We start from the raw sequence: 27044 nt of genomic DNA, 5'->3' as shown, positions 1-27044 counted from the left end.
AGCACTGACACGCCCCAAGTGCTCTTCCAGCTTGATTTGCATATGGATTCAACACTTGATTTCTCATGACTGACACATTAGAGGTCTACAAAAAAAAGTATATTACTGAGCGACAAATCCCAACAGAGATACAGCTCTACCACTTCTACCTTATGTATTATGTTCCCTTTTAATAAAAAAAGGTAATATGAAGATGTCAAATAAGCCAAACAATCCTTTCAATAAATATCAATTATGGAAAACTGCAGAAAATAATGAAGTAACCAAAACAAAAGCACCCATATTAGTGGGAGCAGCTCATGTATTTTGCCATTATTATATGGTCATAAATATTCCTTTCCAACTTCTGTACAATTCACCCGCTGGCCTAGCCTCGTCACCCCACTAGTCCTGAGCTGTTTCCATATATCACCACTGCAGCTCACCGCTGGCCTAGCCCCGTCATCCCACTAGTCCTGCGCTGTTCCCACATATCACCACTGCAGCTTACCGCTGGCCTAGCCTCGTCACCCCACTAGTCCTGAGCTGTTCCCATATATCACCACTGCAGCTTACCGCTGGTCTAGCCCCATCACCCCACTAGTCCTGAGCTGTTACCATATATCACCACTGCAGCTTACCGCTGGCCTAGCCTCGTCACCCCACTAGTCCTGAGCTGTTTCCATATATCACCATTGCAGCTTACCGCTGACCTAGCCCTATCACCCCACTAGTCCTGCGTTGTTCCCATATATCACCACTGCAGCTTACCGCTGGCCTAGCCCCATCATCCCACTAGTCCAGCGCTGTTCCCACACATCACCACTGCAGCTTACTGCTGGCCTAGCCCAGTCACCAAACTAGTCCTGCGCTGTTTCCCTATGTCACCACTGCAGCTTACCGCTGGCCTAGCGTTGTTCCCATATATCACCACTGCAGCTTACCGCTGGCCTAGCCCCGTCAACCCACTAGTCCTGCGCTGTTCCAACAAATCACCACTGCAGCTTACTGCTGGCCTAGCCCAGTCACCAAACTAGTCCTGCGCTGTTTCCCTATATCACCACTGCAGCTTACTGCTGGCCTAGCCCCGTCACTCCACTAGTCTGGCGTTGTTCCCATATATCACCACTGCAGCTTACCGCTGGCCTAGCCCCGTCATCCCACTAGTCCTGTGCTGTTCCAACATATCACCACTGCAGCTTACCGCTGGCCTAGCCCCGTCACCAAACAAGTCCTGAGCTGTTCCCATATATCACCACTGCAGCTTACCGCTGGCCTAGCCCCGTCACCCCACTAGTCCTGAGCTGGTCCCATATATCACCACTGCAGCTTACCGCTGGCCTAGCCCCATCACCCCACTAGTCCTGAGCTGGTCCCATATATCACCACTGCAGCTTACCGCTGGCCTAGCCCCGTCACCCCACTAGTCCTGAGCTGGTCCCATATATCACCACTGCAGCTTACCGCTGGCCCCAGTGGCCATAGTAGCGTAATGTGGGAGGATTTTTTTTCCCTAAACCTCAAAATAGTTAAAGTCATTATGCTTAACACAATAAGAAATGCGGAAAGTAGAGAATCTTCAATGTGGCTGGACAACTAGGTAACATATTGCTGTTGGATGCTACAGAAGAGAAGAGATAGAAATGATCCATGAGTGTGCAAGGAATATAAACAAGCCGCCAGCAGTAAGGGATTATGTAGAAAGTTAGATGCTGCCCATCATCAGTCGGCAGAGCCTGTAGTAGTGGATTGCCCTGAAAAGAAAATCTGTCCTAGCCTAATGACAGCTAGTTGCAGTGAGTCTGGTGATGATCTCAAAGAGAAGGGGGCAGTTCTAGAGTTCAGCGCTCTCCCTAAAGGAGAAGGAGGACATAAGGCGAGTGAGAGACGAGCTGAAGAGGGGGGAGGGTTGAAAGAAAAAAAAAATAATCTTTTTATGTCTTTTAAAAACCAAGGCAACAGAGCACTCGGGGAATATGCGCTCACATGTGAATTCATGCAGCAGAGACAAAGGAATCGTTTCACCAGTGTCCCTGGAGGACGGGAACACGAGTGACGGGCACAGGGAGCTGGCAGACTGAGGAATGCAGGGACTGATAAGCCACAGGTGCAGATCACATCCAATCTATCGCAGAGAACAGTGACATCCCGGCCATCCATTCTGCACAGGACAAGTTCACTTCTGGCAGCACGGCCGAGGTAGGCAATTACTTTTTAACTTGGACAGCGACAATTAAAAAAGGATTCTGTATCTTGGAAATACTGATATTCCCGATGTTATTTTTTTCTGCTCATATATTGGCGTCACTCATTCCATTTAATGTGCAAAGCTCTAATTAAACCTGTCAATTGTGCATAATGAGTTTACCCTACTGATAGGATGGCCGCGTTGTGTGCGGAGCTCTGGTATCGGAGGCATCAGGTCCATGTGGATGGAAAGAATAGGTCTCCTAATGCCGTAATAGTGCGTGTCCTCTGGAAATCTCAGGAGCAGATAATAACTATGTCCTGGTGTATTAATATCGGACTTCCTCTCGCATAACTTATTAAAGCAATATCAGGTTCTGAACCCTGAATAATAGCACTGAAGTCTCCAGTTCCTGAGGTTTATTCCGCACACATACAGCTGTATCTGGGAAGAACGCGGCCATAAAGCCCCGCCGGCTCAGCCCTTTACTGCAGCTGTCTGACCGTAACGTTGTCTCTGACATCAGCATGTGGGCTCTGGAGAGAATACCTAGTGCAGATTAACTAATGCATTAAGTAGAATAAATCTATTTGTAGAATGCTAAAATAAGATGCGCTTCACCATTTACAAGATAACCATTTACAGTGGAAGAATACTATAAAAGTAATGTATGTGAAAGGAGAAAACTACAACAAAAACACACAATAAACAGCTTTCTAATGCCTGGGAGACTACTTTGATATTCTATCCCCCTTTGATGTAGTAGTAAAAATGGGTTAATGTTGCCTTGTAGAATAATTCTAAAATGTACGGGACTCTAGTAACACACAGCAAAACCTTTTTAGGCGACCATAGATTGGATTGAAAAGTGGTCTTTTAGGGGGTAGTCAAAGAAGATGGCCATATATGGTAGAACGGAAAATCTGTCACAGGAAACCTGGCTCTTGTCTTCTGCTGAGCAGATTTTAATGACTTTTTTTTTTTGAGTAAAAAAATAGTGATGTATTTTTTTTTTATTATTAATAGGAAGACTCATTTCTTTTTGTAGTCTATAAATAATAATGCAGATGTAAAATTGTTTAGATTGAGTTGTAAATCTGATGTATCCAGGAACATGTCTGGCAGTGACAGGGAGACTGGAGCTTGTGTAATTGACCAGAATTCCTCATTCGGATGTCAGTTTTTTTCTATATATAAGAAAACCGGTCCCAGTTTCATCAGAGTTTTTTTTGTATGTAAATAAAAAAAAATTAAAAATGCCAACACCTCCTCATATCTAGCAGTCTGTGAAAAACGGACAGCACTCGGATGGCATCGGAGTGCTGTCCGATTTTTTTCACAGACCCATAGACTTGCATTACCAAATTTGATCCATCATTAATCAACATCGGAGAGGTCTCTGCGATTTTTGCACATACTGGATAGACGATCACAGGTACAAGTGCAATCCGTGAAAAACACAGATCACACTTGTACACGAAAAACTGATGCTGAATGAACCTTAACTGATCTTTGTTGAAACTTTCCAGAGTCAAAGTTTATATTTGTGCACAGGAACGGCCCTATGATCAAAAATCAAATAACTGCTCATTTAACTAAGTGAACTGATTTTTTAGTAGCATCATATAAGATGAAATGGATTAAATATATTATACAATATGTATGTATATACAAGCACACAAATGTGTATATATTATATATATATATATATACACACACACACATACACTGTATATAATACACACACACACATCTGAAGCCTGAAATTGAGAATATGTGAATTGTGAGGTCAGTGAACATGAGCAATCATCATAGTTTACGTTTTTGGACATGAGAAATCTTAGGTTATGAGTACACAGTTTTTCCACGTGGATTTTGGTGTGAAAAAGGTTTACAAAAAGCACTATGTGAAAGTGAACCTGAGAGCTGACACATGCTGGCTGAGATCATACAGCCAATTGTCAACTGTCAGGTTCCCTTTAAATTGAAAATCCATTAGCATTCACACAACTGCGGTTGCTACGAGCACATATTCCAAACCAGCTTGAAGCAGAATCTGGGTGGTATTTCCCAAAAACTGGAGCGACACACAGATTAGACCCATTGACTGGGGTTAATCCCTGCACATAGAGCAGCAGCAGCTTAAACTGTAAATATTTGGACTCAGACATGTGTTTACTCTGTGTGAACATAGCCTTAGGGAGGAGTTACTCAGTAATTCCATCACCTGGGCAATACTAAGGATATCCTGAATCATGCTCTGTTCGTGGCCCTTGAGAAATGGAGTTAATGAACCCTTCCTTGCACACACAGCCTTTAAAGGATTGTTTCTTTTTTTTCCTTTAAGCGCTGATCCGTTACAAAATAAAACATCTGGAAAAATTGCTCCAAACCCTTTAGAAACTCTTCCAATTCATTTCTATTGCACCACTTTGCTGTATAGGTTCAGTCTTTTGAGTGTTATTTTCAGCTTCAGTTTTTGGAAAACAGATGCAATTCACTTTAAAGTGTAATCGGCTCTAACCCAGGCACTGTCCAAGGAAAAGGCTGCAATAAAAAAGCATTAGGAAAAAATCTCTTCCAAGACACTTCAAAACTACTTTAGGAAATGAAAAATCTCCAAAGAAATGGTTTCCTAAGGCAGTTTCCATTGGAAAACTTGTTGTTTTTGAAGGTCTCAAACTTGTGTGCACATAGTCTTTGTCTTCTAAGAATTATTTTGAAGCAGATGGTTGAATTCCCGATATATCAGTGTTTACTTTTTGTTTTTAGATTTTGGCTGGCATCTCATTACTGAAGGAATCTAGAACATCACAATGGTAATCGCTGTTCAGAACGTCACTGCCAACACAGCCATGGTCATCTGGCCAACAATTCCCAGCTGTGTCGACAGCTTCTACAGTATCATGTACCAGTCTAACTGGAACACAATGATGTCCGGATACTCTCGAGAACACTTTCAAAGACAGGAGAGGATTCCCGGCAGCCGGACATTCTATATTGTTGAAAACCTCACTCCTCTGACCACATATATTCTGTGTGTCACCTGTCAGTCTGCCAACCCCACCAGTGACCAATGTAAGATCTTCCATACTTTAGCACAAGATCCGTCATCAGTCAACAGTAAGAAAAAGGATCTCGCTTTAGGCATTTGGCTCACTAGCAGCATCATACTGCTTATAATAGCTTGCATCCTTCTCTATGGTTGCCTGCATATATGGTGGCGCAAACGTCAAGAACGTGCAAGGGCTCAGAATGTAGAAAGTAATGACCTGGACAAGAGGCAAGCCTGGGTAAAAGATGAGAAGCCAGACGAGAATTATGAAAAGCCAAGTCTGCTACCTGTCAATGAGGACAAGAGAGAAGAGGCAAATACAGATGGGAGCCATGTGGCCCCTACGATCAAAGATCCATTAACTGCTGAAGAAACCAATAGCCTGACTCGTCATGAGGAACTAGCTCTACAACCAGTAGAAGTGAATTGATCATATATAGGACAATGGATTACATGCATGCTGGCATATATGATGCATAAGTAATAGTGATGAGCGAGCATGTTACTTGAGATTTACGAGCATGCTCGGGTGGTTTCCAAGTATCTTCAGCGTGCTCGGTGTTATGTTTGAGCCACTCCGTGTGCATGATTTGCGACTGTTTGACAGCTTTAATACATGTGAGGAATGCCTAACAAACAGGCATGCCTCACATGTATTAAAGCTGTCAAACAGTCGCAAATCATGCGCATGGAGTGACTCAAACATAACATTCGAGCACTCCGCAAATAATCGGTAAGCACCCGAGCATGCTCGCCGAAAGGGTTAACAGAACATGCTCGCTTATCACTAAGAAGTAAGAATAATAGGTCACGTTCTGACCATTCTGTATTTTGTTTTACTGTGAACTTTACACTGTTATATATAATAGTCAAAACTACAGTGTCAGACATGTGTAGTATGTCCTAGGAACTATTTACAGAGTTATATAGGCATTACAAAATGTATTAGGGAGGTCAGTGATATCGAAGACTGGCTTAACTTCATTTACGCACCCTGGAATACTGGCGGGGGCCAAGATCAAGACACTACTGCAAGTATCAGCAAGCCAACTAGTGCAGTGAGAATGGCCACAAAAATCAACAGCTTCATAAGGCTATGTGCACGCAGTGCGTTTTTTTCCGAGCAGAAATGGGCCAAAAACACATTGCAAACCTTATCCCATGGTTTCCTATGACATTTTGCAAGTTCTGTGCACATGATCAGGATTTTTCCTGACTGAATTTCATGTGCAGAAAAAGAAGCAGCATGTCTATTCTTTGTGCGTTTTTGCATGTTTTTTCCTATACAATGTACTGGGAAAAACACATGGTAAATCCACAGGCAAAAAAGCATCAAAAAACATATGAAAATGCATCAAAAACGCTGCAGATTTTCCGCAGCGTTATTGCTGCCAAGAGGTACAGAAATGCTGCAGAAATTTTCCTGATCGTGCGCATATAGCCTATCTCATGGTGAATATAAGAGGACGTTGAATTTTTTAGAAAATGCTTATTACCATAGTTTAAAAGGGCTTTATAGTTATTTGTACTTAAGACTTATGGGAGATGTCCGGCAAAGTTGCTTAGATGTTTTGAAAATGCAAATTAATAGAAATTAGTAATAATATGTATGAAATGTGCACAAGCACCCCGATGTTAGGGAAGGGAAATAAGCTCCCTGCTTATGTCAGTAATGCAATGAAGGGGGCTCGCTGTCTTGTTTCAATAACTAAGCCAGATCCCTTCTGTGTTATGACTGATGCAGAAACAAAGAAGGGGGCTGGCTTGGCTCACAAACAAACGACAGTCTACAAGTTAAAGTTGTAGAACTTTTAATTTATGCAGATTTTAAGGGGTTTCAATTCCTGATCATTTTAAGATGTTTGGAGGAAAACGCTCTTGTTTGTACCTAGAGGCTAGAAATCCACACTCTGCTTCACCTGTCAGCTGAGAAGACAAAACTATGGCATCCAGGCTAAACAGCAGCAACTGCTTATGGCAGGTATTTTGTTACAATGTATCCAACTGCAGTCAAGGAGTTTTGCTTGCAGAGCATTGCACTGACTGGACACATCTGAGAACAGGGCTAGATATGAATAGGAATAGAGGCTGAGAATGTATGTAGGATAGTGGTCTCATTCACTGGCAGCAAACACAGATCTTGAGCATGGAGAGGAATTAACACACACAATATCTTAGATACAGTCCATGATCACCAATAGGACCGTGCTCGACTGAAGCTCCATTCAAACTCTTAGTTGCAATTTATGGTGGGGGGGGGGGGGGGGGTCCTCCAGTCTGGGGCTAGGTGGGATCCCAAGAAAATTATTAATACTAGTAATAACCTCAATGCAGCCAGTGTACCCGTTATAAATGTTTTAGGCTAGAATACTTTAAAAGTGAGAATTTCCCCTCTCCATTACCCAGTCAACACTGTTAAAGCAGTTTCCAACTCTTTGATTTATCACCCTCCAGATTTCGTCTTTGTTATGTTTTTTTATTTGCGGCACATTTCCCTAGATAACCGCAGAATAGCAATGGCGACAGAGTATCCCTGTTAAGAACAATACTGTGTATAATAATTAAATCTTATGTGAAACTCGCAGGCTGCAGGGAATGCATGATCAAAGTAAACAGGGACATTTGAAAAAAGAGAAAACAAATAGTTGTGGTAATGGTGTAGATCAGGGATGTCAAACTCAAAACACACAGAGGACAAAATGAAAAACTTGGACAAAGTTGCGGGCCAACCAGTATACAGTATAATGGACTCCACACTGTCCTCCATACAGAATAATGGGCCCCACATAATCCTCCATACAGAATAATGGGTCCCACATAGTCCTCCATACAGAATAATGGGCCCCACATAATCCTCCATACAGAATAATGGGTCCCACATAGTCCTCCATACAGAATAATGGGTCCCACATAGTCCTCCATACAGAATAATGGGTCCCACATAGTCCTCCATACAGAATAATGGGTCCCACATAGTCCTCCATACAGAATAATGGGTCCCACATAGTCCTCCATACAGAATAATGGGTCCCACATAGTCCTCCATACAGAATAATGGGTCCCACATAGTCCTCCATACAGAATAATGGGTCCCACATAGTCCTCCATACAGAATAATGGGTCCCACATAGTCCTCCATACAGAATAATGGGCCCCACATAGTCCTCCATACAGAATAATGGGCCCCACATGGTCCTCCATACAGTATAATGGGTCCCACATGTTCCTCCATACAGTATAATGGGCCCCACAGGTTCCTCCATACAGTATAATGGGCCCCACAGGTTCCTCCATACAGTATAATGGGCCCCACAGGTTCCTCCATACAGTATAATGGGCCCCACGTGGTCCTCCATACAGAATAATGGGCCCCACATGGTCCTCCATACAGAATAATGGGCCCCACGTGGTCCTCCATACAGAATAATGGGCCCCACGTGGTCCTCCATACAGAATAATGGGCCCCACATGATCCTCCATACAGAATAATGGGCCCCACATGGTCCTCCATACAGTATAATGGGCCCCACATGGTCCTCCATACAGTATAATGGGCCCCACATGGTCTTCCATACAGTATAATGGGCCCCACATGGTCCTCCATACAGTATAATGGGCCCCACATGGTCCTCCATACAGTATAATGGGCCCCACATGGTCCTCCATACAGTATTATGGACCCCACATGGTCCTCCATACAGTATTATGGACCCCACATGGTCCTCCATACAGTATAATGGCCCCACATAGTCCTCCATACAGTATAATGGCCCCACATAGTCCTCCATACAGAATAATGGGCCCCACATAGTCCTCCATACAGAATAATGGGCCCCACATAGTCCTCCATACAGAATAATGGGCCCCACATAGTCCTCCATACAGTTTAATGGGCCTCATATAGGGGTGGTGGTTCTGGTGTCGCGGGCCATATTTGGCCCACGGGCCAGAGTTTGATACGCATGGTGTAATAAAGAAAATAAGAATAACTGCTATACAGCAGTCTCAGTGTGGTGAACACGGTACATGATACTTTCTTGTAACTGGCAATAAATACCGTTATCCCATGTGCCTCGGGGCAATGAAAGCTATACATCTTACTTGCCCTCTACATGAACCAACACTTGTGTATGGTGGGGAATATTTGGTGCCCCGGTGTAGAGATCTCAGGCATTCATCTCCATTCTCGCCTCTCTGAATGTGTTACTTTAGAAAGAACAGATTAAGGCTTTTTTTATGATCTCGGCTCAATCCAGCATACATATACTGTAGAGTTTGACTTCATAGTCGGCAGCCAAATTACACTACAAACTGTTTGGTGATAGGAGGATTAGAGGATCCATTTGAATCAAGTTGAATATTTAGGCAAATTTGTAGCAAAATGTTAAAAAAAAAAAAAATTCAGGCCATTTCTATCAGACTATTGACAACCAGAGGATTAAAGTATTGTATGAGGGGGAAAAAACCTACACCCCAATATTGCTGTCACACCTTAGACATCCCCTCCAATATTTGGAAAGCAATTGATGCCACGATAAGCAATTATTAATGTAAATATCACGTCGGCGACCCACAAGTAGTCACAAGTAGGGGAATGTTTTTATGGAGTGTATTTCTGTATTTAATAAAAATATCAAACGGGAGTCTGAAATGATTGTACAGTACGTCCGAATACTTGCAAGAAAAAAAAGTAAGAATTAAAAACTCTATAAAGAAGATGCAGAAGAATACCAAAATAAGGAGCTTTTCCAAAAAATAGTTACACCAACATTGGCAATACATTAGGACAACGCTTACCCTGGACAACAGTCCATTCCTATTGGTACCATTTTTTAGGGCATTTACCATGTGACATAAATGATGCGACAGTTTAACCCCTTAGTGACCAATAGACGTCTTTTTACGGACCTGCAATATAAGGGACTAGCGTTCCCCGACAGGTGACAATCCTGTAGCTGTCACCTGTACACTATAGCTGACAACTTGCTGCATCAGCCACAATCAGTGTTGGCACCGACCATGGACGTTTAACCCCTTAGACTCTGCTGTCAAGAGTGACTACAGAATCTAAATAGTTAACAGACTGCGGGGGCTCCCTCTTTAACCTCATCAGCACCCTGAGATCTTGATTTTTGCCTTGGCAGTGCATAGGCAAATAACGGCCTTAGACTCTGCCGGCTATAGCAGCGTGTTCAGAAGTTATCAAAATTTAGGTGGTAAAAATAAACTTTTTAAACTGTCATGCCACTTTCCATTACTTCCTGAAGAACCAGAAGGGTTAATGAACTACCTGAAAGCAATTTTAAATACGTTGAGGGGTGCAGTTTTTAAAATGGTATCACTTTTGGGTGGTTTGCAACATATAGGACCCTTAACCCCTTAACAACATTTGCCGTACTAATACGCGTCTGTGCCCTGGGACTTAAGAGCCAGACCCGTATTAGTACGTCATGGCGATCGCGCGCGCACACAGGCTGAGCGGGAGCGATCGCCGCCGGGTGTCAGCTGATTGTCACAGCTGACACCCGGTACTATGTGCAGGGAGCGGTCCTGCACCGCTCCCAGCACATTAACCCCCGCGATGCTGCGATCGAAGTCGATCGCGGCATTGCGGGGGCAAGGGGAGGTGATCGCCGATACTCACCTCCTCTTCCGGCTTCCAGCGCAGTCTGCAAAGGCTTCCCGGGTGTTGCCATAACGACCCGATGTCGTCATGACAACATCCGGGTCACCAGACAGCAGGAAGATTGCTTGGACATGCGCAGTGCATCTCCAAGCAATCTTCACACTGTGCATTTCTGACAGCTTGCATGGCATAGGGATGGTGCTGCATTCCTGTGCCATGCAGGCGATCAGAGAAAAAAAAGTGAAAGTCCCATAGTGGGACAAAGTGATAAAGTGTATAAACTGTGTGAAAGTGGAAAAAAAAAATAAAAAAAAAAATTTGCAAAAATATAAAAAAAAAAATAAAAAAAATAATCCACCAAAAATAAAAATATAATGTACCCATCAATAAATATTATTATAAAAAAAAAAAAAAACAATAAAAGTACACATATTTGGTATCGCCGCGTCCGGAACAACCTGACCTATAAAACTGTCCCGCTAGTTAACCCCTTCAGTGAACACGGTAAAAAAAAAAAACGAAGCAAAAAACAATGCTTTATCACCATACCGCCAAACAAAAAGTGGAATAACACGCGATCAAAAAGACGCATATAAATAAAAATGATACCGCTGAAAACGTCATCTCGTCCCGCAAAAAACAAGCCGCCATACAGCTCCATCAGCCGAAAAATAAAAAAGTTATAGCTCTCAGAATAAAGCGATGCTAAAAAATATTTTTTTCTATAAAATAGCTTTTATTGTGTATAAGCGCCAAAACATAGAAAAATGATACAAATGTGGTACCGCTGTAAACGTACTGACCCGAAGAATAAAGATACCTCATCAATTTTACCACACGCGGAACAGAATAAAAAAAAACAAAAAAAACAATTCCTGAATTGTTGGTTTTTGTTTATTCTGCCTCCCAAAAATCGGAATAGAAAGCGATCAAAAAATGTCACGTGCCTGAAAATGGCACCAATAACAACGTCAAGTCATCCCGCAAAAAACGAGCCGTCACATGACTGTCTGCCAAAATCTGGAAAAATTATAGCTCTCAAAATATGGCGATGCAAAAACTAGATTTTACAAAAAATGCGTCTTTTAGTGTGTGACAGCTGTCAGTCATAAAAACCCCATATGATTCTGGAATTGCTGTAATCACACCGACCCGAAGAATAAAGTCGTCTAATCACTTATACCGCACAAGGAACAGCGTCAAAAATAAACTCTTGGGTTAGGATTGGGCTAGGGTTAGGGCTGGGTTTGGGGCTAGGGCTGTGCTGGGACTAGGGTTGTGCTGGGGCTAGGGTTGTGCTGGGGCTAGGGTTGTGCTGGGGCTAGGGTTGTGCTGGGGCTAGGGTTGTGCTGGGGCTAGGGTTGTGCTGGGGCTAGGGTTGTGCTGGGGCTAGGGTTGTGCTGGGGCTAGGGTTGTGCTGGGGTTGGGATTTTTTTCAAAAGTAAGAAAAAAAGATGACGATATGGCGACTAGTGTTGAGAGCAAGTGCTCGCTACTTGAGTTTGCATCGGGTGCTCTGGTATGCATTGAGTATCGTGGGTATTTGAGTGACATGCTCGAGTCTCTGCCCCATATGCTTCGCGGCCAAAAAACTTTACGGGGATTGCCTGCCATGCACGAGCGATCCCCGCATGTTTTTTTTTGGGTGTCTAATAACCGTGAAACATGCGGAGCAGGGACTCGAGCATGTCACTCGAGCACACGCTGTACATGGTGCATACCTGAGTACCCGATGCAAACTCAAGTAGCGAGCACTTGCGCTCAAGAATAATGACAACTTATTCAATATGATGACCTAATGTAAACAAATTCTGTGCTGTACCTCTGGGTTCAAAATGTTCACTATACACCTTAATAAAATCCTTGAGGGGTATAGTTTCCAAAATGGGGACACTTGTGGGGGAGCTCCACTGTTTAGGCACATCACGGGCTCTCCAAATGCGACATGGTGTCCGCTAACAAATTGAATGGAAAATCGGCTCAAATTGTTAGCGGACGCCATGTTGCGTTTGGAGAGCCCCTGTGTGCCCAAACATTGGAGCTCCCCCACAAGTGACCCCATTTTGGAAACTAGACCCCCCAAGGCACCTATCTAGATGCATAGTGAGCCCTTGGAACCCCCAGGTGCTTCACAAATTGATTCGTAAAAATGAAAAAGTGAAAAAAAAAACACTTTTTCATTTTTACGAATCAATTTGTGAAGCACCTGGGGTTCCAAGTGCTCACTATGCATCTAGAAAGGTGCCTTGGGGGGTCTAGTTTCCAAAATGGGGTCACTTGTGGGGGAGCTCCAAAGTTTGGGCACAGAGGGGCTCTCCAAACGCAATGTGGTGTCCGCTAACAATTTGAGCCGATTTTCCATTCAATTTGTTAGCGGATATCATGTTGCATTTGGAGAGTCCCTGTGTGCCCAAACATTGGAGCTCCACCACAAGTGACCCCATTTTGGAAACTAGACCCCCCAAGGCACCTATCTACATGCATAGTGAGCACTTGGAACCCCAGGTGCTTCACAAATTGATTCATAAAAATGAAAAAGTGTTTTTTTTTTCACTTTTTCATTTTTACGAATCAATTTGTGAAGCACCTGGGGGTTCCAAGTGCTCACTATGCATCTAGAAAGGTGCCTTGGGGGGGTCTAGTTTCCAAAATGGGGTCACTTGTGGGGGAGCTCCAAAGTTTGGGCACAGAGGGGCTCTCCAAACGCAACGTGGTGTCCGCTAACAATTTGAGCCGATTTTCCATTCAATTTGTTAGCGGATATCATGTTGCATTTGGAGAGTCCCTGTGTGCCCAAACATTGGAGCTCCCCCACAAGTGACCCCATTTTGGAAACTAGACCACCCAAGGCACCTATCTACATGCATAGTGAGCACTTGGAACCCCAGGTGCTTCACAAATTGATTCATAAAAATGAAAAAGTGTTTTTTTTTTCACTTTTTCATTTTTACGAATCAATTTGTGAAGCACCTGGGGGTTCCAAGTGCTCACTATGCATCTATAAAGGTGCCTTGGGGGGTCTAGTTTCCAAAATGGGGTCACTTGTGGGGGAGCTCCAATGTTTGGGCACACAGGGGCTCTCCAAACACAACATGGCGTCCGCTAATTATTCAAGCAAATTTTACAATCAAAAAGTCAAATGGCGCTCCTTCCCTTCCGAGCCCTGCCGTGCGCCCAAACAGTGTTTTTTCCCCAAATATTGGGTATCTGCGTGCCCAGGGGAAATTGCACAACAAATTTTGGGGTCCATTTTTTCTTGTTACCCCTGTGAAAATAAAAAAAATTGGGTCTAAAGTAACATTTTTGTGAAAAAAGTTAAATGTTCATTTTTTTCTTCCACATTCAAAAAATTCCTGTGAAGCACCTGAAGGGTTAATAAAGTTCTTGAATGTGGTTTTGAGCACCTTGAGGGGTGCAGTTTTTAGAATGGTGTCACTTTTGGGTATTTTCTGTCATAAAGACCTCTCCAAGTGACTTCAAATGTGATGTGGTCCCTAAAAAAATGGTTTTGTAAATTTTGTTGGAAAAATGAGAAATCGCTGGTCAACTTTTAACCCTTTTAGCTCCCCAACAAAAAAAAATTTTGGTTCCAAAATTGTGCTGATGTAAAGTAGACATGTGGGAAATGTTATTTATTAACTCTTGTGTGACATATCGCTCTGATTTCAGGGCTTAAAAATTCAAATTTTGAAAATTGCAAAATTTTCAAAATTTTCGCCAAATTTCCATTTTTTTCACAAATAAATGCAAGTGATATCGAAGAAATTTTTCCACAATCATGAAGTACAATATGTCACGAAAAAACAATCTCAGAATCAGGGGGATCGGTTGAAGCGTTCCAGAGTAATTACCTCATAAAGTGACAGTGGTCAGAATTGTAAAAATTGGCCCGGTCATTAACGTGCAAACCACCCGCGGGGCTTAAGGGGTTAAAGTCACTTCGAAACCGAACAGGTCCCTATAAAAATAAGTTTTGTAAATTTCCTTGAAAAAATGAAAAATTACTGCTACATTTTTAAACCTTCTAAAATGCTGACAATATAAAACAACACTTTACAAATGGTGCTGATGTAAAGCGGACATGGAGGAAATGTTATTTATTAATGCTTTTGTGTGGTATGACTATTGGGATTAAAGGGATAGTTGTTCAAAGTTTGAAAATTGCAATTTTTAAAACTTTTTTGTCAAATTTCTGATATTTTTATGAACGCAAAACATATCAACCTAGATTTACCATTATTATAAAGTATCATGTGTCACAAAAAAACAGTATCAAAATCAATGGGATATGTTGAAGCCTTCCAGAGTTATTACTACATAAAGTGTCACTGGTCAGATTTCAAAAAAATTGGTCCAGTCACTAAGAGGTTAAAAATTTGGACGCTTACTGGTGACACTATATATCTTTATTTTATTGTATGGAATGAGAAAATGTAACTTTTTATTAACTATTTTTAGAGGGCTAGAACACTAGAATCCTGTCCCCATGGTAGTGTCTCTCTAGGCATCTAGAATGAAACATGAAGAAGAGGGAGCAAGGTCTGATCTTTTATCTGTCCTGTCCTCCATGATGTGTCATCCTACTAAATGGTCAAGAAACAGGATGGCACTAAATCGTTTATTGTCTGTTACCATGGAGACAGAGTTCTGCACTGAAGCTGTAGAAACAAATTAAGAATTTTTATTTTCGCGCTTTCATAGATATCTCCATCTCTCTCATAGGCCATTGTACACACAAGGCGCTTTTGTTTCCATATGGATTGGGTGCGGAAAATACGAAGCGTTTTACAGTACCGGCAAAGTGAATGAGATTACTGAAGTCTTATGCACACGTTGCTTATGTTTTCCTTGCAGATTTCCTTCAGATTCCAATCTGCAGCATTTCAATTCTTAGGTTTATGTGCACACAGTGCGCTTTTGGTGCGTTTCTTCCATGCAGAAATGGGCCAAAAATGCATTGCAAACCTTATCCCATGGTTTCCTATGACATTTTGCAAGTTATGTGCACATGATCAGGATTTTTCCTGCAATGCATTGGAAAAACGCATAGCAAATCCGCAGGCAAAAATGCATGAAAATGCCTAAAAAAAGCTGTGGATTTTCTGCAGCGTTTTTGCTGCCAAGAGGTGCAGAAACGCTGCAGAATTTTCCTGATCGTGCGCACATAGCCTTACAGTGTTTTTGAGGCAGATTTCACCCATACTAATGAGTAGGGGAAAATACGCAGCAAAAATGCAAGTAAAACAAAAAGTGAGTATTTTACCTGCCAGCACATCAGGATTTGCGGCAGAATATCCTGAATGTGTGCGCCTACCCAGAACGGGATTACTGTGGTGTAAATCATTTCTGGTCTGTTAAATATTAAGAATGCCAGAACAGCTATGGAGAAGGAACAATAAAAAGTTAAATCTATTTAAAGTGCTCACATAAGACAAATACATTAATGTGAGCGGTAAGAGGAATTCTAGCTGCTTCTAAGCTGAGATTGTTGCCCATATCGTGCACACATGAGAACGACTTACCTTGGAGCCAAACAGATACTGCGGCTGGGCGTTCGGCTGCTTGTCACGCTGAAATTCCTGAGAAAAAGGCAGAACCGTGCGAACGAACCTGGATGGGTGAAGTGAGGGTACCATTAAGCAATGCATACTATGTGCTGCTAGAAATGAAAGCTTAGACTTTTTATACTTATAACGCAATTCTAATGAAAATCAAAAACTTTGCCAAATACAAATATAAACTCCACTATAATAACGGGACTGTGACAATCCTGTACAAAAAAAGGGAACAGTGTTCAATACCACCAAAAAAAAATGCGAGTCCTTATTAAAGTACTGGTGGCTGATGTATAACCAGAAAATCCCCCCCCCCCAGACTGACAGTACACTCTAATTAATCGTTTAGGAGTATTAATTAGGATTCAGCATCCACAAAGTGTATTATCTTATGCAAGAGAAAAATATTGACTGATTGGAGCCCATTCCTCATTGTCCTAAGTCTGGCTGTAATACAACCAGCTGCAGCACAACCATCCCACTGTGCCTGCTTGCATTAGGAGAAGACATTGCTACCCTCGCCTTCTTAGCTATGAAGAGGGCCTAAGCCAAAGATAGAACTGATGGGCAGGAGACCAACTCCTTCGCTCGCTGTAGGATCTCTACAAGACTGTTTCAGGATAATGCAGAAAATGCCCTCAGTGTTCGTTAGTCTTTAGCAACTATATATCTTTTTTTTTTTACTTAAAAGTTAATTTCTAGGCTTATTGTACCATTAGGAGGAAAATATTGCAATGCCTCAATGAAATTTTGGACAGCTGAACACGAATAACAAATGTGTACTTGAGATTACAATATTTCTCACATTCCTTATCTACAATTAAAATTCATAACATTTTACAAAAACAGCTGAGTGATGTTGGTTTAAAAAGGGCTGAAATCCAATCCAACTGGTTGTCATTAGTAATTCCGCCTTTCCTTCTTTGCACTAGTGACGATAAATCTCACCCACTGCCTCGATTAAAGAATAAAAAATAATATCTGGTCATATGTAAAATAGTTCTGGGAAATATGAGTTTAATAAAAGTAGCAAGTACCTGTAGGTGGAACCGTTATAGCAATAGTTGGGGAGGAAATCATAGTTGAGCTCCCAGAAAACATGTAGAGTGATCCTGCCATAGGGGGCAGAAACATTATGATTGGCTTCTCGGAACATGGCATCAAAACTGTCCAAAGTCAGGTATTTGCTCAGCAACTTATGAGTCATTCGGTTCACTTCAATAAGGCCTTCTAGCTCCTGGGGTGTGAAGAAGAACATATAGCAGCAATGGAAAACATACAAGTGGCCAAAAGTACAGTAAAGCATATCTGTCACCAGATTTCATGATAAACTCTATACATTATTTAATAGATCTTTAAAGACTTGATGACACTGGTGTATTTACTTAAAAAATCTATGTGACAATGGCTGCAAAATCCTGATTTTAAAATAAGCATTTTATGAGCCTTAGATAAAGAGTGCGAGAACTCATGATCCCTAATGTATGCAGTCTCCACTTAACCATGCATGACTAACAGTTGCAGCTTGTACTGAGCAGTGCGAGATCTCAGCAGCAGCAGGGATGAGGGGCCTTGAGGAGCTGATAAACAGGTGAGGTGGGCAGAGATTGAGTTTAAACTTTCAAAAAGGCTAAAACAGTTATTGGAACAGGTTTTCTGCAATAAGTACACCAGCCTTATCAAGTTTAAGAATGTACGCAGCCTGTAAGGTGACACGTCCTCTTTAGGTTACAATTTAGGATCAATTCCCATAACTTACAAAAACAAAAAGATGAGGGGAGCAGTACCGATGATTCTGCTTCCTTTTGGGATACGTGCACAAACAGAAGTAGGGTGCAATATCCAATGAATAAGACAGGTACTTGCAGCGCATTCACACGTTTCGGTAGTGATGTGAAGGTGAGACGTCAAGGGTACCACCCTCCCCCCAAATGAAAAGAAGGAGCGTCAAACATCCCCTTCAAAAACATACTAAATACTACAATTATGACTTTGCAATTGCAATAACCCGTAATCTTGTTGTCACTGGCTTTTAATAGATATGGACTGAAAAGTACAACCCTTATGCTTAGAGTCACAACATCATAAGGACGTTTGGACATTTTTTAACCACTGAAGAAGGAAAACACACCTGACATCTGAAGAACTCAAAATTTGGGGGTTTCACTCCAGATGAAATGTGTGCATTATGAGTGAAGGAGAACAACAACTCCAAAGCCAACAGGGACAAACAAATGGAGAGATGACTTGGCTGCACTTTGTACTGTAGCCCTCCCTTTGACGACACCTTCCTAAGGGGAGAAGATTAAGCCGTACACTTGCTACATGTCTAAAAGTACACACAAACCCATTCAGACTTAAAATTCCAAATACAAGCCAAGGCCGGGGCATGGTAAGACCTCAGGCTTACATTTCAGCTAAAGCAGCTGGAAAAACAACTGCTGCGTAACTCAATCTCATCCTCCCTGCATGTTGTGAATGTGTCCCTTCTTTATGGCTTACGGAATAAGGCAAGTTCACATTCAGAAATATCTGGACAGCAAAAGGATTTAAAAGGGAGACAATTTTTGCAGTAAAACCATGTGTAAATTGTGTAGCAAAGCAGGTACAAGAGTATAGGGAAAAACGTGGCACAGCTGCCCCAAAACCCCTTAGGTTATTTTCACATGTGGCGGAAAATTTATGCTTTGGATTTGGCCACAAATCCGCCTAGTATACTGTACATTAATTTTACCCTAGTGCATTACAAAGCATTGCGTGATAGCCATGCAGCAAACCTGCAATGTGTGAACATGGTTGTAACATCTAAAGTTTTATGGTTCCAATTGATAAGGTATTTCATAAAAATTTGCACCCATGGTGGTTTTACCATTTCAAAGGGTTAACTAGGACTTTTTTTTCTTCTTTATGGGTTATGGGACGATCTCTCCCAGCTCAGAGGCAATTCTATGGATTCATTTAACCTTACATCAATAGATCAGCTTACTCTTCCTTTGTTGATGGGGAGTAACTCCTGACGTTCTGCTGATTGGTGGCGAAAAGCGGTTATCCAGCATGCCAACAGTAGTGACGCACCGGCAACAGAGCAGAAGACCAGGAGCTGACGTCACTGGCACCAATAGACTTGCCGGCAGGAGCGGTCCGTGAGTGCTCTGAGCTGAAGCAGATCGTCACAGGGCAGAACACGCAGCTAGTTAGCGACTAACTGATGGTAAGTTCTTAGATCCATAGCCAAAAAAGACTCAAAGTCCCAAATAACGCCTTTAAAACAGATCTGTCATTAGATTTGATAATACAAACAGTATACATTCATTAAAAAATAGTTTTATATCTGATAAGGCTGGTGTACTTACTTTGAAATCTATGTTAGAATGTCTGATATAGAATGAAATGGGTAATGAGTCCAAGTGTGTTCAGTCTCCATACACCCAGGCTGTCTGACAGCGTCAGCTTATACTGAGCAGTGCAAGATCTCAGCAGCAGGAGAGACAACGAGGAGCCGACAATCAGGCTAGGAGAATGGAGATTGAGTTAAACCATTCTAAGGGATTATACAGCTATCCTGACATGGAACTTCAAAGCACATAGGCGCCATACAAGGTCCAAGATCTATTTAATAATGTATGCAGTCTGTGGTCTCCCGAAATACATAAGATTGAGTCTTATTTTGACCACTGGAGCCAATGAGACTAAATAACATTTAGTAAATGTTAGTCTTTTTAGGGCATATATAGTTTGAATCTAAAAGTGGCTTTGACATCATTTGTGTTGCTTCCTTCACCATTTCTATAACATCTACATTCAGATGTAACTTCACCAGAAACACTAAAGCTGCATTTACACTGGCTGATAATCCGTCAGACAACACACCATTCAGGACAATTGTGTATGGTGAATGGGCTGAGCGACAGAACCATGTGTCCAAAATCACTCATTCAACGAGCATGAAATGGTTTAGGCAAGAAAGAAGTTCTCAAAAATTGTGCAATATAAATAGAGATTGTTCGATCAACGATCAGATCGACAAAAAGGAGGAGTAATTAAATCCCTAAATAGGGATGAGTTGAAGCATTGGAACGAGTACATAGGTCTGATTGTCGAAAAATTTTCTGGTTTGCCAATTCAATTACATTTTCTTTGTACAGCATCAACCGAAATGTTTAATACTTTATGAATTCATATATTCAAACTAAACAGTATTACGTGTAAGAATTGAACACATAATTTACACAGTCTGTGTGTGTGAACACAGTGCAAGATGTTCAATGTTGTGATGTAAAGATTACCATTCATGATCCCCGTCCTGTGGAAACACTTGTCTGACATTGTTTGCTACTCGGGAAATACGAGAGCATCGTTTAGAAAATTATCTGTTCGTGTCGATGAACTTTAAAAGGACAAATGGTCCCAAAACAATTCTGTCCACCCCGGTTTCCAGTGGGTAGAAGACGCTACTTACCACAATGGATGTAATATCTTCACTTTCAAATCGTCCAATTGCCAGTTCCAGAGATTTGTACATTGCTGCAGTAATTCTCTGAGTGATCAAGCGGTTGAGATCAATGGATCGTCCCAAGAGCTAAAATGAATAATAAGGGAAGTCACTACTATAGACTTTCAGAACACGGTCCAAGCTGTGACATCAATCATTTTCCTGAATAAAGCAAGTAACGTTTTTACAGTCAGGACGTAGCAGCTCAACCATGTCAGTTTAAGCAAAGACTTGAAGTCTGCAAAAAAAAAACAACTAATGGAGCATTTTTTCTAAGATCTGTGCGTTCTGTAATATCCCGGATATTACTCCTGGAAACGTGTAAAAAGAAAAAAAAATAGACAAATGGAGTTTACATTCATCAGCTTCTTGGTGGACAATGTCTTTAACCCCGTCTAGTTATTGTTCCCACTTTCGCTCTATAGGGTCTGTATGGGCTCACAAAGGAATAAAGTAACACTCGGGTGTCAATTAATTTATACATTTCCAGGAAGAAAGAGTAAAGGCACAATGCAAAGCTGACAAAAAGCTGCAGAAAGAGTAATGAATGTCTGTACTCCGATTATGATCAATTCAACATACATCCCAAACCCAAAAAGGGGATAAATCCAATGGTACAAAATGAAACATCTCTCATGCTCTAAACTATTCACGATCAGATTATATTACATCTTCTGCTATTTCTCCAGACATCCAACAGCACTTTCTCCACAGATTTTTTTTCCTAATGACATTTCAATTAAAAGTAAAAAAGGTAATGATCATCAATAAATCGCAATTTTGGACTACTTAATGGGCCACATGCGGTACAGCACATATACTAGAACTGATACCAGAAATTGGAATAAATTAGGGCTTGTTCACACATTGCATATTTTTCCACGCGGAAAAAAGCAACGTTTTACAGTAGAAGCAACATGAATTATATTTCTAAAATCTCATTCACATGGTGCACTTTTTCCCTGTTTTTTTTTTTTTAAACCATAGCATGTCAGTTCTTTCAGCACTTTGGCTGCATTTTTTACAAATTCAATTGAATGCATAAAAAAGCTGCAAAAAATGCATCAAAACTGTAAGTAAAGTACGCAACATTCGTACTTTACAACATTCACACATAGAAAAGCTGAAAAAAAAGCAGTGTGTGAACATACCCTGAGATCACACATGTCAAAATCTAGCTCGATGGCCAAATCTGACCCTCAGGGTGATTCGATTTGGCTCATGATGCCGGGAACTATGGGACCATTATAGTGTATGGAGGACTATGTGGGCCCATTATAGCGTATGGAGGACTATGTGGGCCCATTATAGCGTATGGAGGACTATGTGGGGCCCATTATAGCGTATGGAGGACTATGTGGGCCCATTATAGTGTATGGAGGACTATGTGGGCCCATTATAGCGTATGGAGGACTACGTGGGGATCACAGTTGGGGCATCATACTGTGATGGGTCATCATATTTTGGCGGGGGGGGGGTACAGAAGGGTCATCATATCGTGCGTGTGGATGGTACTGTGGAGTAAGTCACTGTGGGGCTATCATACTGAGTTTGGGGGGCACTTTGGTTGGCATCATACTTTATTATCTGTATTATTCATTAATTAAAGTTTTTTTATCCTTTGTTATTACATATTTTAATTGGGCCATATGCTTTTTGATGCTCTTACATAACATATCATATTATTCCAGTATGCTTCTTTTGTGATTATGTGTTTATTTTATTCTAATATCTATTAATTGAAATGTACTTTGTTCGTGGAACATGACCTTTAAGTTTGTTTCCATATGAAAGGTTTCATCATTATATTTAATAAAAAGGAAAAACTTCCTCAATTGTAGACAATTTTTTAATATAAAGGTTGGCCCGTTACTTTGTCCAAGCTTTTAATTTTGGCCCTCTGTGTATTTGAGTTTGACATCCCTGCCTTAGACTGAAAAATGCCGCCTGTTAATAGCAGGCACGGATTTCCATCTTTGACTCATGGGCAGCCAGTGTGCATCTCTTTAATAATAAGCTCATTTTACGCCAAAGTTTTTGTATTGGTATTAAAAAGCCAGTATTGGTAAATGCCCTCCATGGTCATTCCAGCGTTGGTCTTTTGGGTCAGATACACACCTGAACATGACGCTGCTTCAGTAATGTGTCATAACGGTTGGATGCTGGTTGAGTAAGATTGACTCCCTGATTTTTACAATCCGATCGAAGCCGCTTCTCCAAAAGTAAACTGCAAAATAGAAGACAAAGTCAGAACTCTAATCAACCAACATGATGAGGTATTCATGTACAATGGTGAAGCACGTACCTTCCAGCTACAACTTTATAATGAGCAAATATTTGGTCTGCCAATTTATACACAAACTGGTCAAAACACAGGTTTACCTGCGGGCAGAGTAAGAATACAAGGTTATCAGCGGAAGGGAAGATCACTAAATACAAGTCTGAAGCTCTGCGACAATACAGAATCCTGCAGCATTGATTGACAGATAGGTTCACTTACTTCAGCTTCAATCTCATCATACAGAAACTGCTTTTTGAACTTTGTGAGGGCATAGTGTGCACTGTCATTATACAGATCCAGAGAGTAAAGCACATACCTAGAAGAACATACAAAAAATACATCAAAATTATCAATCGCATCAGTGTCCTATTGACGTATGAATCTGTGACATGATCCTGACTCTGGAGCCGATGAAGAATGATAACTAATATCCATTTACCTACAGTACTAAGCAAGGTACTGCTGTACGACAGACTAGAGTAATGTACAATATGAATCCTTACTCCATCATCGACGCTTCTTTTGTCTCTAGAATGTGATCAGTTAAAATCCAAGGCATGGACATCTCAATGGGGAACTGAATTCTACGACCCATGGTCAGCTCCAAGAAGAACTCTCTGAACCATAGCTGGGAGAGGTCACAGCAATGCTGTAAGGTCTCTATAGGAGGGAGCAAAGACAGAATTACCTATTGGGACCTCAGCTTAATAAAGACAGGAAGATAGAATACTGGAAAGCAGTGAAGTCGGACATTTATGGTGTGTCATCGCATTAACAACATACACTAAGACAGATTAACACAAACTAGTACAAAGAACCAATGCCAATGACCGCCAATCACTCACCAAAAAAAGGAGCTGAAATCTGATTAGATCCCAGTGATAAATGTTCCTTTTACTATTTGCATCATAAGCTGTCTTCAAAGCACCACTACAGTTTTTTTTTTTTTTATTTCAGCGCTGGAGTGACATATTCTCTGCCTTTAATATCAGGTTATGTTCCCACGATCAGTATTACTAGCGTTTTGGACGCAGCGTATTTTCGCTGCGTCCAAAACACTGCGTTGTACAGTGGATGAGATTAATAAAAATCTGATGCCCACTGTGCTTTTTTACGCTGCGTAAACTCACCTGTGATGCGGGTTTCCGAGCTGCAGCATGTCAATTTCTCTTGCGGTAACACTCATTCTTCTGTACACAATTTCCCCATAAATTTGCATTAGATGGGGAAAATCCGCAGTTAAAAAAAAACCCACATGCATTGTGAGTGCATTTACACAGGTGTTTTTAGCCTGGTTTAACCTAATAAATATATAATTGAAAAAAATTAAGAGGGGTCCCCCCTATCCCCTATTTTTGATAACCAGCCAAGGTAAAGCAGACAGCTGTGGGCTGATATTATCCGGCTGATAAGGTTCCTGGTTATTGGGCCCTTCCCAGTTTAAAAATACCAGCCCACAGACACCCCCGAATTGGCACAACACATTAGACGTGCCGATTCTGGAGCTTGGATTCCCCTGGTCCACACCAGTTCTTGGCCTGGCTCTTTCCAATTGCCCTGGTGAGGTGGCAATCAGGGTAATGGTAGTTGGGGGTGATGACAGCTGTGATTTGTCAGAAATCACAGCTGCCATCAAGCCCTGGGGTTAGTAATGGAGAGGAGTCTATGGGATATTTTTTTTTTTATTTATTTCAATAAATTGGTGAACGAGGGATTGTGTGGGGGAGTCTTTATTGAAAAAGTATTTTTACCTCTGTATGTTTTTATTTTTTATTACCGGGTTAGTAATGGAGGTGTCTGATAGACACATTAAGTGGCGTTACAAACATGTCACAGTAGAAGTTCTTACATTATACAACAAAAGAACATTGAACGCAAAGTTTACTCACTTGCAATCAAAATTATTCACCTCCATTGTAAGTTAGGTTTACTAACAAAATTTATAAAAAGTAAAAACTTTCTGCTGTTTCTAATAAACCAAACAATCAAACAAGAATACAAATTCAACACAATTAGGCTGCGTGCCCACGTTGCGGATAACAAGCGTTTTTGATGCGGAATTTCCGCAGCGGAAACGCTTGTAAAACGCTTTGTAATCCGCACCCCATGGTCCCCAAGGGGATTCCGCAAGTTCTATGCCCACGCTGCGGATTTTTCCGCAGCGTTTATGCTGCGTTCAAAAATCCGCAGCATGTTCATTAATTTTGCGTTTCCGCAAGCGGAATTGCCTTTTGCAATGCATTAAAAAACGCAAGCCAATTCCGCATGTGGAAATCGCGCGATAAACGCGTGCGGAATTACGCATGCGTTTTTACTTGCAGAAATGAAGCAGAAATTTTCTGCTTCATTTCCGCAACGTGGGCACATAGCCTTAATGTAACAAACATATATCTCATACCCTACCATCATTATATATAAATGTAAAGCAAAGTTGCATATGAAATATAGGGTACTTAGTGAACAATTTTTGATCAAAAAAAGTATACAAGCCGTCCCACCAGCGACAAGGTGACCCTAAATTGGGACGGTCCTACACTGTCTATATTAAAAACCTTACTGTATATCAAAGTTGAAGTAATGCATATAAAAGGGTAGACACATAGAACCGGGTCCCAATATCAGACCACCTAAGCTCATGGTAAGCTACATATATACTAACCAGCTCAACAAGGGGGATGCCACACCCCTAATTTGTACAGAATGCAAACAAGACAAAAAACCAAGCAATGTGAACTGAGGTCTAAGATGGTACACATGCAAGAAATAGGAGCATGTTCACACTAGCAAAAAGATGCAAAACCTACAAAAGACAAAAAAATATATCTCATACCCTACCATCATTATATATAAATGTAAAGCAAAGTTGCATATGAAATATAGGGTACTTAGTGAACTATTTTTGATCAAAAAAAGTATACAAGCTGTCCCACCAGTGACAAGGTGACCCTAAATTGGGACGGTCCTACACTGTCTACATTAAAAACATCTTTTTGCTAGTGTGAACATGCTCCTATTTCTTGCATGTGTACCATCTTAGACCTCAGTTCACATTGCTTGCCTTAATGTAACAAGTAATTTCTGCAAATTTCACACACAATGTCACTTTTACTGACTACTGCGGTCTCAGAATTCTTCAAACCTTTCATGGACAAGAGTCTATAGTGCTTTAGTAGATCACCACCGACTGTAGCACCTGCTGCAGATGTGATGCATAGTCAGACATCAGCTTCTGGTAGTGTTCCTGAGGAGTCTTAAAAAGGGTTATGCTTGACTTTTGCATTTTTTTTTCTTATGGGGCTAAGAACTTACAGGCAGGAAGTAACTAACTACTTGCCTGTTCTGCCTGGCAACGATCTCTGCCAGCTCACAGAAATCAGACCGCTCTCCCTAGCAATTCCGGGGCTTCCGTTGACGTCAGTTAACAGAGCAAATTCTGCTCTGCTCTGTCGACGGGGTGTCACTGCTAAGGTCATGCTGAATGACGTAGGCAGTGACACCTTGTCGACAGAACAGACCGGAAGAGGAAGAGCTGCTCTGATGACGCAAGGTCAAATGAAGCAGCTGAATTGACAGCAGGAGCGATCTGTGATCTCTCTGAGCTGGCAGAGATTGGCGCCAGGTAGCAACTACCTGCCTGTAAATTCTTAGTCCCATAAGAAAAACATACAAAAGTCGTGGTAACCTTTTTAATTTTCTTGGGTTTTCAAGAGAAGTCCAGAAATTTAAGAGATCACTGCTTTACATGAACAAGTTAAAGGATACAAATAGATACATAGGCATTAATGTTCCTAGGGATACAGCTGAAAGAAAAGTTCAAAGTTATAGAAACACTGGTCACACTACAGATAGGTCCATATATATTTGGACA

General features: G+C 41.4%; 2 protein-coding genes across 4 annotated transcripts in view; one reads left to right on the top strand and one right to left on the bottom strand.

Annotated features, from left to right (window-relative positions):
* Positions 1 to 27044, bottom strand: part of CYFIP1 (cytoplasmic FMR1 interacting protein 1) — a 108092-nt gene that overhangs the window by 23406 nt on the left and 57642 nt on the right. For all 3 annotated transcript variants that reach the window (XM_073664518.1, XM_073664517.1, XM_073664519.1), the window contains 7 exons: positions 23680 to 23836; positions 23396 to 23492; positions 23201 to 23277; positions 23014 to 23122; positions 20863 to 20982; positions 17441 to 17640; positions 16371 to 16458 (listed from right to left, as the gene is read on the bottom strand). In XM_073664518.1, coding sequence (XP_073520619.1) covers positions 16371 to 16458; positions 17441 to 17640; positions 20863 to 20982; positions 23014 to 23122; positions 23201 to 23277; positions 23396 to 23492; positions 23680 to 23836 — 848 coding nt within the window. The remainder of the gene's footprint in view (positions 1 to 16370; positions 16459 to 17440; positions 17641 to 20862; positions 20983 to 23013; positions 23123 to 23200; positions 23278 to 23395; positions 23493 to 23679; positions 23837 to 27044) is intronic.
* FNDC9 (fibronectin type III domain containing 9) lies at positions 1708 to 11231 on the top strand. The gene is made up of 3 exons (XM_073664516.1): positions 1708 to 1855; positions 1935 to 2178; positions 4940 to 11231. The coding sequence occupies exon 3, from the start codon at positions 4984 to 4986 to the stop codon at positions 5650 to 5652; it is 669 nt and encodes a 222-aa protein (XP_073520617.1). The 5' UTR covers positions 1708 to 1855; positions 1935 to 2178; positions 4940 to 4983; the 3' UTR covers positions 5653 to 11231.

Source organism: Phyllobates terribilis, unplaced genomic scaffold (assembly GCF_046119375.1).
Source record: "Phyllobates terribilis strain yellow unplaced genomic scaffold, ASM4611937v1 Scaffold_2__4_contigs__length_985480577, whole genome shotgun sequence".
Taxonomy (NCBI): Eukaryota; Metazoa; Chordata; class Amphibia; order Anura; family Dendrobatidae; genus Phyllobates; species Phyllobates terribilis.
Note: the sequence above shows the minus strand (reverse complement) of the source record. Positions and strands in the feature narration are given on the sequence as shown.

What these genes read in the sequence shown, in the direction of transcription:
- FNDC9 (XM_073664516.1), top strand. Translation starts at nt 4,984, where the DNA reads ATGGTAATCGCTGTTCAGAACGTCACTGCCAACACAGCCATGGTCATC.